The sequence below is a fragment of the Stenella coeruleoalba genome, assembly GCF_951394435.1.
Source record: "Stenella coeruleoalba genome assembly, chromosome: 3".
In the NCBI taxonomy this organism is placed as follows: domain Eukaryota; kingdom Metazoa; phylum Chordata; class Mammalia; order Artiodactyla; family Delphinidae; genus Stenella; species Stenella coeruleoalba.
The window spans coordinates 6,732,031-6,745,550 of NC_137148.1; the positions used below are offsets into that span (position 1 = coordinate 6,732,031).

The 13,520-nt window shown below is 41.5% G+C and overlaps 1 protein-coding gene across 1 annotated transcript in view; it reads left to right on the forward strand.

The window, feature by feature from the left end:
* ADCY2 (adenylate cyclase 2) overlaps positions 1 to 13,520 on the forward strand; it is a 433,375-nt gene that overhangs the window by 381,549 nt on the left and 38,306 nt on the right. Inside the window, exon 19 of the mRNA XM_079915962.1 lies at positions 13,295 to 13,379. Coding sequence (XP_079772088.1) covers positions 13,295 to 13,379 — 85 coding nt within the window. The remainder of the gene's footprint in view (positions 1 to 13,294; positions 13,380 to 13,520) is intronic.

A 13,520-nucleotide genomic window follows, 5' to 3' on the forward strand; every position in this document is an offset into this window, starting at 1 on the left:
CAGCAAAGAAAACAAAAGTATGCACTAGAAAGACTCCAGATCAATGAATAATTCAGAAAAGGATACCAATCTGTAAGATTCATGAGTGCGGAAAGCCAACTTCACAGGAGAAAAAAATAGTCCACTCGAGAGGGCGTGCCATTAAAAATCGAACGGAGGCCAGCAAGGTCCCTGCACCTCACCTGCCATCATGTGACTGTGGTCTATCACCTCTTGGTGGAGAAAGCTCAGAAGTGTCTGATATTTAGGAGGTCCAGGAAAATCCATGTCCTGATTCTCTGGCATTTACAACAGTCTTCCATATCCTCTGTGAGCACAAGATGCTTTGCTGAATCAATCAATCACCGATCCCGATTCCGGTCCATGACACCAACTCCCAAAGCCCTCAGCCAGCGCCACTGAGGATGCTTTACAGGTGATGGTGGTGGTGATCGTGATAAACCATTGATATTGCTGGAAGCTGTTTTTGTTTCAAGGACACATTCCCTTCCCTTGACAAAGGCTCCTTACAGAGTCTGAAAGACGTTATCAGATCTTTCCTGCGTGGTTTTTCCTTGCAGAACTGAAGAGTATCAAAGGGTGAATATTATCATTTCACGTGGACCCAGCCATTATGTTAATTCACCTGAAAGCTAGAAATATGCTTTCTATTCTGAAGATGTGTGGAGGATGGAGAGCTTGAACAGAGGGGTTAACCAGGAGTCCAGCACATTAACCAGCTCTGTGTGGGCACTTAGCCTAATAAAATAAATACTGTGTGGGCTTCCCTGGTGGCTCAGTGGTTGAGAGTCCGCCTGCCGATGCAGGGGACCCGGGTTCCTGCCCCGGTCCAGGAAGATCCCACATGCCGCGGAGCGGCTGGGCCCGTGAGCCATGGCCGCTGAGCCTGCGCGTCCGGAGCCTGTGCTCCACAACCGGAGAGGCCGCAAGAGTGAGAGGCCCGCATACCGCAAAATAAATAAATAAATAAATACTTTCTGGGCAGCATATAAAGTGTATAAGTAAGCAGCAATTATATCGAGTACCCAGCATGATTCAGAAGCTCTGGATTATTGCTGGTAGAAATGTCTGCATAATTTTAACTTCCTGACCTTAGCAACAGCTCCATACCAAGGATAGCCATGGAGATGCTCCATAGCGATGGAGCCATGAGTCAAGCACCTTCAACATGGTTCTGCATTCTCTGTTTTTTCTGTGTCTCATGGAAAACCCAATGGCTAGAATTCAGCATATTGTAACATTTTGACAGTGTCCCAACTAGGGATCCACTGATGATGAGCTCACTGAAAGCCTGGAGGAAGAACTGCAGCATTAATCATGCTCAGGAGGAAGGCAGGAGCAGTGTGCATGCACCTCTGGGAGAGATGGTCCAGAGGTGTTCCTAGGGAGGGTGGAACCACTGCATCTTTCAAACCAGAAAGCGATAATGACTAAAGCAAGGTGAGCAGTAGGTGCCCTGAAGTACGTACTGCCACAGGTCACCGGAGGGCAACACACACAGGGGTGCCAGGAACAGTTCTCTGGACTGGAGGAATTCTTTGAAAGCATAAAAGCCACAACTACCAGAAACTGCCCTCTGAGCGGCTCAAAGGAGTCAGGTGGACATGCCGAGACAGGTTGGAGACGGGCCTGGGTTCAGGAGCTGGGAGGAAGAACACCTGACATTTCTTTAAAGTCTCCTCTTTTAAATGAAAACCGTATTCCAAATCTGTAGTCAAACCCATAATATATCCAAGTTCATACTGAAAAGATTTTAAATTACTTTCAAATTTAATATCTCAGTTTCTCTTCCCCTTCCTAATTCCCCTCCTCCCCTGCAGTGCCATCTCCAGAATGTATGGAATACACACGTTTGTTTCTCTGTAGCTGACACGACTAGTAGCAGAGCTGGGAGGTAGAGTAAGGAGGTCAGTAATCTGAATTGCCTAAGTTAACAAGAACAACAAAAAAAGGTGTCCTAGGGCTGCTCGAATTCTACCAATCTTTCTTTTCTTCTATAAAAAGCAACCATTAGTGAGCTCCTTTGTTATCTAACCTAAAAAAGAAAATGCCCTGTGATTTTGACCCACTTGTAGGAAGATACTCAGTTTTTAAGCTGTTTTTTGTTTTGTTTGATTTTCGAATGAGCTGAAGAAGGAGACTTCAGCGGGTCTGGGCCCCCAGACTAGATAGGGTACATACTTCTTATCATCAACTCTCCAATGTATGAGGCTAAAGTCCAGTGCACAGACCCACGATATCAGATGCACCAACTGCTTCCCATTTAAAATCACTCTTCTCCAAAGGATGAAACCATGACTGCATTAATCAGGGTGCATCTTTTCTCCATAGCAAAAGGCCAGCACTACCTCTCCAGCCCCCCTTTTATCATTTCTCCTGACCTGCAGCTGCCTCCAGGGCTCTTTCTTAAACATGAGCTTATCCCTTATTATGTTAGTCGTTTGCAGTTCCAGAATTTGTTTGCAGTCCTTAGCATTTGTGAATAACTCGGAAACAGCATGAGACTTTGATCCATCTGTCCTTGGATGATACTGGGTCACCTTCTTTGGAAGATTGCATAGGATTTCAGTGCATCTGTGTCCAGCCACAGGAGGAAAAGTGTCTATAAATGAAACCCCTTAGATTTCAAACCAACACAGTTATTTGTCCACTCATTCCTTTGTCTTCACAGCACAGTTTCATTGAATACCCTGTATATTCCAGGCCTGACTGCTGGAGTCCAAGCACATAGAGATGAATAAAATATAGTCTGTGCTCTCAAGAATTTACAAAATCTCCTATTAGAAAATTGTGTCTCACAAGAAGGCCAAAAGGAGACTTGCAGGTTAAGTTCCTATAGCCTACCTAGGGAATGAGTGAACCTGTTGGCTGGAAGCTGGTTAAGTGACCCAGAGTTGACTGTGATATTGGAAAGGTCTTGAAGAAGTGTGGAGATCCAAAAAGATAGGGGAGGAGTGTTGTCAACATCATGGCAGAATCAGACATCCCTTATGTTTGTCCCCAACAATAATTTGTAATCTATCCTTGGAGAAAAGTGCCTTTGTAGGAGCTGTGGGACCCAGCACCATATAGGATCCAGAGGGAGTCTCGTCCACCCATGTGTTGGACAGTAGGCATACAGACCTTGATCCTGGCTGTGGACCCTGCAGTGACACGTAATCCAGCTTCAGCAGCTCTTGGCCACGGAGCCCCCTGGAAAACAGTCTTAGCCAGTGACCCATGGAAGAGGGAGACTTTGCAGAAGTCCAGGTTTTCAGAGGAGAAGTTCTAGGACACCATTGGAGAAAAAAACATGAGTTTGGACAAGCTGAAGTGGGTAAGAGACACAGTCTGACTCTGTCCACACCACCCTTCCCCCAAGATGGCACAGCTTAAGTCCAAGAGAGATGTTCTCACTCTATGACTTCTCCTGTGAGCACCCAGCTTCCCAGCTGTGCAGGATGCTACCAAGCTGGGAGAGGAGCAGATAGGACTCTCAGAGGGCTTTAAGAGAACACAGATGCTACTAACTGCATTACTGCCTTTGTCAAGAAGCCCACCCACAAGCCGCTGGGAACACTTCACCCACAGATCTCCCCAGCTGGCTCACGGGCACCCTCATTGTTCCACATGCCTCATGCACACCTCTACCCTGTGGCCAGCTCCCTGTGCATATTCCCTCCCAATGGCAGCATCGAGAGGGAGCTTGGACCAATGGCTAGTGGGCATGCACAGAAAGCTGACTGAAATCTGAGGGCCAGAGAGAGACCACAAACTTGAGCTTTAGCGAGTTTTGTTTGGGAAAACAAAAGGAAGACTGTCAGCAGTTGGCCTGGTGCATTGTAGGATGGAGAGGAGGCATACAAGCTTAGAATTCTGTCATAAGAGGGAGCAAGAAAGGTGGAGAGATGTATCCACAGAAGGTCCCGAAAGCCTCAGAAGCACTAGCAGGGCTGGAGGAAGATATTTATGCCCTGAAGACAGTTAGTAAAGGGTGCAGGAAGTGTGCTACTTCACATACGAAGACAGCAATGCAAAACTTTATGGAACATGAAATCAAGGAAGAAAGGAACAAAGGAACTAAAAAACAGCTAGAAAACAATTCATTATTAAGCCCTTACCTATCAATTTTACTCTACGTGTAAATGGATTGAATTGTCCATTTAAAAGGCATAGAGTGGCTATACAGATAAAAAAACAAGATCCAACTATATGCTGCCTATAAGGAACTCACCTCAGCTTTAAGGACACACATAGGATCAAAGTAAAGGAATGGAAAAAGATATTCCATGCAAGTGGAAACAAAAAGAGACTAAGGGTAGCTATACTTATATCCGATAAATACACTTTCATCCAAAAACAGTAACAAAAAACAAAGAAAGTCATTATGTATTGACAAAGGGGTCAATTCATCTAGAAGATATAAAAATCATAAATATATATGCATCCAACATCAGAACACCTAAATAAGTGAATACTAGTAGATATGATAGGAGAAATAGATGACAATGGAATAATAGTAGAGAACATCAATACATCACATTCAACAATAGATCATCCAGACAGAAAGTCAGATAGGAAACATTGGACTTGAACTAAACTGTTAGGTCAAATGGACCTAACAGACATATTTGGAACACTCCATCTAACAGCAACAGAATACATTCTTCACAAGCACACATGGAACATTCCAGAATAGATCATATGTTAGGTCATAAAACATGTCTTAGCAAAATTAAGGTTGAAATTATACCATGTATCTTTTCCAATCACAATGGTATGAAACTAGAAATCAGTAACAGTAAGAAAACTGGGAATTTCACAAATATATAGAAATTAAACCACGCACTCCTAAACAATCAATGGTCAAAGAAGAATACAAAAGGAAAAACAAAATATAACTTGAAACAAATGAAAATGGAAACACAAGGTACCAGAACCTATAGTATGCTGCAAAAGCAGTTTTTAAAGGGAAGTTTATAATTACAAATGCCTACATTAAGAAAAAGAAAGATCTCAAATAAAAACCCTAACATTACACCTCAAAGAAATAGAAAAAGAAGAACAAACTAAGCCCAAAGTTAGAAGAAAGAAGGAAATAACAAAGATCAGAGCAGAAATTATGAAATACAAACTAAGAAGACAATAGAAAAGATCAGTGAAGCTAAGAGCTGCTTTTTGAAAAGATAAACAAAATAAACAAACCTTTAGGTAGACTAGCCATAGGGAAAAAAGAGAGAGGACTGGAATAAATAAAATTAGAAATGAAATAGAAGACACTGCAGTTGATACTACCCAAATTCAAAGGACCATAAGAGACTACTATGAAAATTATACACCAACAAATTGGACAACAGAGAAGAAATGGATAACTTCTTGGAAACATACAACCTACCAAGACTGAATGATGAAGAAATAGAAAGTCCTAACAGACCAATAATGAGGAAGGAGATTGAATCAGTAATCAAAATCTCCAACAAAGAGAAGCTCAGGACCATATGATTTCACTAGCGAATTCTACCAAACATTTAAAGAAAAATTAATCCCAATATTTCTCAAACTTTTCCCAAAATTGAAGAGGAGGAAACACTTCCAAACTCACTTTATGAGGCCAGCATTACCCTGATATCAAAGCCTGATAGGGACACTAAAAGAAAAAAACAACAAATAACAACAAAAAAAAAACACAGACTAATATTCCTGATAAATATAGATGCAAAAATTCTGAACAAAATATTAGCAAGCCAAATTGAACAGCATATTAAAATGATCATGCACAATGATCAAACGGGATCTATCCCTGAGATACAAGGATGGTTCAACACACGCGAACTAATAAGTGTGATACACCACATTAATAGAATGAAAGATAAAAATCATATGATCTCTTATCTCAATAAATGCAGGAAAAGCATTTGATGAAATACATCTTCTCATGATAAAAACTTTCAACAAATTAGGTATAGAAAGAACACACCTCAGCATGATAAAGTTGCCATATAACAAGTGCATAGCTAATATCATACTCAATAATAAAAGGCTGAAAGCTTTTCCTCTAAAATCAAGACAAGAAAAGGGTGCCTCTCTTGCCACTTTTATTCAACATAGTACTGGAAGTCTTACCCAGAGAAATCAGGCAAGCAAAAGAAATGAAAGGCATACAATTAGAAGGAAGATGAAAACTTGTCTTTGTTTGCAGATGATATGATCTTATACATAGAGAACCCTAAAGGCTCCACCAAAAAAAAATTGCTAGAACTAATCAAAAAATTCAGTTAAGTCACAGCATACAGAATCAACATACAGAAATCAGTTGTGTTTCTATACACTAACAATGAATTATCTGATAAAGAAATAAAGAAAACAATCCCATTCACAATGGCATCAAAAACAAGAAAATATTTAGGAATAAATTACACCAAGGAGATGAAAGATCTGTACACTGAAAACCATAAGACTTTGATGAAAGTAACTGAAGAAGACACAAGAAAATGGAAAGAAATCCCATGTTCATGGATCAGAAGAATATTGTTAAAATATTCATACTACCTAAAGCCATCTATAGATTCAATGCAATTCCCATCAAAATTCCATTAGCAGTTTTCACAGAAATAGAACAAACAATTCTCAAATTTGTATAGAATCACAAAAGACCCTGAATAACCAAAGTAATCCTGAGAAAGAAGCATAAAGCTGGAGGCATCACACTCCTGATTTCAAACTACACTGCAAAGCTACAGTAATTAAAACCATATGGTACTGGCAAAAAAAATTTGACACATAGACAAGTGGAACAGGATACAGAGCCCAGATAACCCCTTGCATATGTGGTAAACTAATATTTGACAAGGGAGCCAATGATACTCAATAAGTAAAGGATAGTCTCTTCAATAAATGGTATTGGGAAAATTAAATACCACATGCAGAAGAATGAGATTGGACCCCTATCTTACACCACTAACAAACATTAATTTGAAATGGATAAGAGGCCTGAAACCTTCAAACTCCTAGAAAAAAAGCATAGGGGAAAAAACTCCTTGACATTGATCTTAGCAATGATTTTTTTGGATATGTCACCAAAAGCACAAACAACAAAAGCAAAAATAAGTGAGTGGAACTACATCAAGCTAAAAAACTTCTGAATGGCAAGAGAAACCATCAACGAAATGAAAAAGCAACCTACAGAATGGGAGAAACTGCTTGCCAATAATATATCTGATAATGGGCTAATATCCAAAATACATAAAGAACTCATACAACTCAACATAAAAAAATAATCAATTTAAAAGTAGGCAGAGGAACTGAATAGACATTTTCCAAAGAAGACATACAAATGGTCAACAGGACATGAAAAAATGTTCAATATTATTAACAATTGGGGAAGTGTGTATCAAGACCACAGTAAAATGTTGCACATTCCGTAGAATGGCTATTATCAAAAAGACAAGAGACGACAAGTTTTGGCAAGGTTGTGGAGAGAAAGGAATAACGGGATATTATTTTCTCAACCATGAGAAAAAAGGAAATCCTGCCACTCGCAACAACATGAATGGACCCTGAGGGCATCATGCTGAGTGAAATAAGCCAGCCAGAAACAGACAAATACTGTATGATGTCACTTATATGTGAAATCTAAGAAGGCTGAACTCACAGAAACAGAGAGTAGAACGGTGCTTACCCAGGGCTGGGGAAAGGTGGGAGAAGTGGGGACATGTTGGTCAAAAGGCACACGCTTCCTGTTATAAGATGAATACGTTCTGGTGATCTAAGGTACAGCGTGGTGACTAGAGCTAACAATACGGTATTACATACTTGAAAGTTGCTAAAAGAGTAGATCTCAAATGTTCTCACCACAAAAAGGAGATGGTAATTATGTGAGGTGATGAGGATGTTAGCTAATGCTATAGTGATAATCATTTCCCAACATATAAGTGTATCCAATCAGCACATTGTACACCTTAAACTTATACAGTTTATATGTCAATTATGTCTAAATAGAACTGGAAAGAAAATAACTGAAAGATATGTCAAAAGACACAAACTGTCTGCAGAGGTCATTCCCACCCCTGACTCCGTTGGTCAAGAAAACTTATTAATGATGCATCTCCAATCATCGGAAAGGAATGGTGTATTTTTTAAATGACCAAGCTGTTTTAGAACTCTCCTGTCTGACAACAGCTCTGGTGGCCATTGCAAACAACCGGATCAGCCATCAGAAAATAGGTTTGTTTGGATGGCTGCTGAGTCTGAGCAGTGGAATACAGGAATTTTGGCTGAGCTGTCATCCTCACGCTTCATCACCAGCCAGCATCACCTGGCCAGGACCCAGCCACTGCACTGGTGACCTGGAGGAGAGGAGAGCTTGGAAGCAGAGGTCAGCAGGATGCTGTATGCCACTCAGCTGAAAGGCCAGGAGGAAATATCAGGAAAGTGGTACTAACACGTGCATCTCAGAAATCCCTTGCCCTTTCTCCAGCCAGACTTAGAGAAAGACAGGGCAGTTGGCTGTCTTTATTTTTCCCTTTGCATTTTAACCCCAGCGTTTCCTTTCTGGGGTATTTTTGTTTTATTCGGACTGTGTCGTCTTCTGACACTGTAGTTGAGGTCTTGGTCCTGTGCTGAGCAAGGTACAGCAGATTCATCTTGCAGCAGCATCAAGTTGGCCAAAACTTGAGCTTTTTGCATCGCTTGACATTGAAGTTGCCTGAGGATTCAGAGGTTCCTTGTCGGCAAAGCCAGGCGTTTCCTAACTTACTCACAGGGACAGCCAGAAGTAAACAGATTTCATCAGCGGCAGAGCAACAGGGTCTCACGTTAAGAGGGAGGGAAGTAGCCATTGTCTCTTTGTGGGACTTTTCTTTATGAAACGTGGGCCTCAGGAGGTCAGGGTCCCAGAGGTCAGACTACTTTTGATCCCAGTGAATGACCTGGGAAGATTTTACTCAGTTCGTATATTGTTACCAACACAACGGAAACTAGGTTTCTTGAGGTACTTTTCTTCTTAGTAAATAGAGGCTTATGTCACCTAGAAAATAGAATGTTTTGAAATGTAATTATGTTTGTGTATACATGCCTGGACTGCATCCTCTCCTGAAAGCAATGAAAATGTCATTTTTATGTCACGGAGCTGTTAGCCTTTAGGTTAGAGACTGGTTCACCAAGCAATTCCATATCCTTTGCCCAATTTGTTAGGTTTCTTTGTTCTCTTGGACTCTGGAAACTTGAGGGCCAGAATGATTGCTCCATCAACAGCCTCAGGGTGAGGGTCAGCTGTAAATGAGTGTGTGGCTACAGGCACATTTGGGTGTCTGTGCCTCCAGAACCCATTTTTAAGTATTAAAAAATAGCCTATCTGGTCACATTTTGGCTAAAACTGTCAAGTTAAAAACCATAGAGTTAGAAACCTTCTCAGTTATATTAGCTCTGTCTTCTGTACTTCATAACAGAGTGATAGCACAGCCCTAACATGTGAAAGTCCAAAGTGGATTTCATCCCTAAAACTTAAAGGGAAGGGAGAGAGAGAGAGAGACCTCAGACTAAGTTGCTGTCAGTTTTATATAATGGCTGATACAATTGTTAATGTGTCAATTGTGTCACTTAAAAGAAGACATGCTGAGGTCCTAAGCCCCAGTAGCTGAGAATGTGACCTTATTTGGAAATAGGGTCATTGCACATGTAATTAGTTCAGATCAAGTCCTGCTGGAGTGGGGTGGGCCCTGATCCAATATGACTGGTGTCCTTGTAAGAAGATGGCCATGTGGAGACAGAGACACGTGGGGGGAGGGGAGCGGGCACCACGTGATGATGAAGACAGACGTTGGAGTGATACAGTGGCCAGCCGACCACCAAAGCCAGGACGGGGCAAGGAAGGATTTCTCTGCAGGTTTCAGAGGGAGCACAGCCCTGCCGGCACCTTGATTTCAGACTTCTGGCCTCCAGAACTATGAGATGATAAATTTCCGTTGTTTTAAGCCACCCAGTTTGTGGCACTTTGTTTCAGCAGTCCTGGGAGTTAGGAGTTTGGAATTAGCACATACAAACTACTGTATATAAAACAAACAACAAGGTCCTGCTATATAGCAAAGTATCTTGTATAACATATAATGGAAAAGATTGAGAAAGAATATATATATATATATATATATATATATATATATATATATATATATATGTGTGTGTGTGTGTGTGTGTGTATAACTGAATCATTTTACTGTGCACCTGAAACCAACACAGCATTGCAAATCAACTACACTTCAACAAAAAAGAAAAAGAAAAGTCCTGGGAAACTGATATGATCAACACAACTGACTAGACTCCGCCAGAAGACATCTTGGAATTTTATTCTCTCTGTCCCGATGTCCCCCCCCATACCACCCACTCCTTTTCCTCCCAGCCTCTCTTGCATACACACAAAGAGCAAGGAACCCAGGAATGGATCTGTGGATGGAGAAATTCATCCTTCAAGCTTCAGGAGCCCACCAGCCATGGCCTGTGAGGGGCCCACGTGGGAGAGATGGACTCCAATTGGAATCAGCGGTTCTTTGGGGCTGGATGAATAAAAGAAGTTTTTGAGAAATCTAAATGAAAGTGAAGACAGCAGGTTACAGTTCTCCCTAGTTGACAGAGAACGTCAGAAGGACAAAAGGCATCTGTGGACTGGTACCCAAGTCTATCCTACAGGCTGTGTTGTGCGTCATTATTTCTGAGGTCCGTTTAGTTCTGTACTTTGCAGTGCACTGCCCGGTCCAGCAATGAGAGCCGTTCCTAGTCTTGCTTCCCCCAAGTCCCCACCTCCACCCACCACTATTCCTCACTAAGGCTCAAGAACTGGCAGATAGGTAGAGGTCATTTCCACCCCTAAACCTATGTTTAAATGTGTTAGCGTGAGGAGTCCCAGAAAAGTATTTTTCCCTCTACGTTGCTTGCATGTATTTTCTGTGTGATTACCTGAAAACTCAGCCAGCCCCTGAACTTCATAAAGAGGGTCTTACCTCCCACTCTCCATCAGTGAGAGGGACGGGAGATGGCTTTGTATATTTGGGGCATCTGGTCCCTTACCTGGGGATGCACGTGGGACCTGAGTTCTGATCGGTTGCGTTGATGAAGCTGCTGTAAGATCCTGACCTTGGAGTTAACATTTTACTCTCAGTTTACATTTATAGGGTGATGGGTAAAAGGGAGGGATGTCATAGCAGTTTTCTAGGATTCCTGGAATGGTAAAGTAATAGGATGTTCATGAAGCAACATGAAAATTAAAAACAGCCTGCACCAGCTTCTTACGCGCCGTTGTCTATGTTGTACCACTTTTTTTTTTTTTTTTTTTTTTTTTTTAGCTATGCCGTGCAGCTTGTGAGGTCTTAGTTCCCGAACCAAGGATCGAACCCGGGCCCTGGCAGGGAAGGCTCGGAGTCTTAACCACTGGACTGCCAGAGAATTCCCTGTACCAGTTTTATTAAGTGGTCAATATCCTGTCAGTGCAGTCAGTATGGGGGGAAATGAGTTTAAAAGTCACTGGGGACTCCCCCCAGAGGTCCAGTGGTTAAGACTCCATGCTTCCACTGCAGGGGGCATGGGTTCGATCCCTAATCGGGGAACTAAGATCCTACATGCCGCACATGGTGTGGCCAAAAAAAGTCCCTAAAAGTCACTGGAGTTTGCACTGCTTATAAACATCTGCTCCCTGCAGTGACTTCAACTGTGCTATTAGACACAGCTGCCACGGGCTCAAAAAGGAACTTCATTTCTTAAAATCACTACTACTGAGACAGGAAAGTGACACTTGTCAGCTCACTTCATTCCCAGAGAGAAACTGGTAACCTCCTTATGGCTGTTGAGCTCAGACTTTTTCCAGCCACAGTTGGCTTGGTAGGAGGAAAGATCCCTGAGTACAAGCATAGCCTTTCTGGAGAGTTCTCTGAGGTCCTGAGCCCTTCAGCCACTGGGACTGGAGATTCTCTCTCCCCATTTCCGCAGGAATCTGCCTTTCTTTTGCACATGGATCTGTCATTCTGTTAATGAAATCCACCAACCTGCATTTTCTTATCTTTTTCTCTACCTTCCTCGCTCCATCCTCTTGTTTATCACTGTGCAGTTAATACGAAAAATCATGAGTACCATCTATGAAGCGCTTCCTGTATGTCAGGCTCTATGCCAGGTACATAAATGTTTGACCTAGTGACCAAGACAGCCAGTAAGATGGGCACTGGCACCCCCTTTGGCTGATGGGGACAGTAAGATTTGGAGGGGCTTATCCTAGGCCCCAAGCTCACTAGAGCAGGGGAGTCATGATTCCAACCAGGGTTACTTACTCCAAAGCCCACCTGCGCTCTTTAGTTCTTTATCCATTTCTCTTATTATCTCCTCAGTCCTCGAACCTTCTATGGAGAAACAGGAAAATCTCAAAGCATATTCAACTCCCAAGCAGAAACTGATGACTTGATATTTATACTTGATTAAATACAAGCTATGCTGCTTATGTGACATGGCAGCCAAGCATAATCAACTTCTCAAGTCTCATTTACAGTTATAGGTGTGAAATAATCATTTGTCAGCTATGCAGGATTACCCTGGGGAATCAAAGCGATTTCTCCTTGTATGCTGTACAAGAACCAAAATCAGAACCTTTAAGTTGACACGTAAAATTGACCACCACACCTGCCAACTAGGATGTGTGGGTGGTCATTGCCTAGAAGGTCATGATGAGGATGCAGGGCCCAGCCAGCACAGCGAGAGCTTGGTGGGGCAGTGGGCCAAGGGTTTCCATCTGTCTTATGTCTTTGTGATACAAAACCCCATGAAAGGAGGAATAAGGAGGGCCTGCCAGAAAGTTATATGAAAGTATATTATTCATATGTCAGAGTAGCTTATAGAAATAAAGTTCCCTACTTCATTTTTATATCTCCCATGATTATTAATTTCTAGCATACTGTCTCATTCTGCAAATAATTACTAAAAAATACAAGTCATATACCCAATTATCCATATTGATCCCAGAAATATAAAGAAAATATTATTAATATTCTGCTATTCATTTTATATTCGCTAGAGTTTGGTATAAAGTAAGAAATCTATATTCATTTGGAAGATTTTTTTCTTTTACAGAGCTCTTGAAATAAGGATTATTTTGCTTTCTTTTGATGCAATCTGGGCTTGCAAATATATTTGAAGTGTGTGTGTGTGTGTGTGTGTGTGTTTGGTTGGTGTAGAATGTAGACAAGCACTAGAGATTCTGAAATTTGTTCATGCACGAATTCTACGTCCTGTATGTATGTTGTTTTGGTATATTGTTTTCATCTGTTTGTTTGTTTTTTAATAGACCAGGCATTTGGAAAGACCTAAAGACCATGGGCTCAGTGTCTCTCTTTATATTTTTCATCACACTGCTTGTTCTGGGCAGACAGGTAAGAAGTCTGTTACTTCTGTAACTTCTCTAAAGTGCTGTATTAATAATACTTTGCTGACGTGCATTGCCATTGCTTTCATGCAAACAAATGTTGAAGCATCAGAATCATCTTATCACTTAAGAGAAAAGTAGGTAGCAC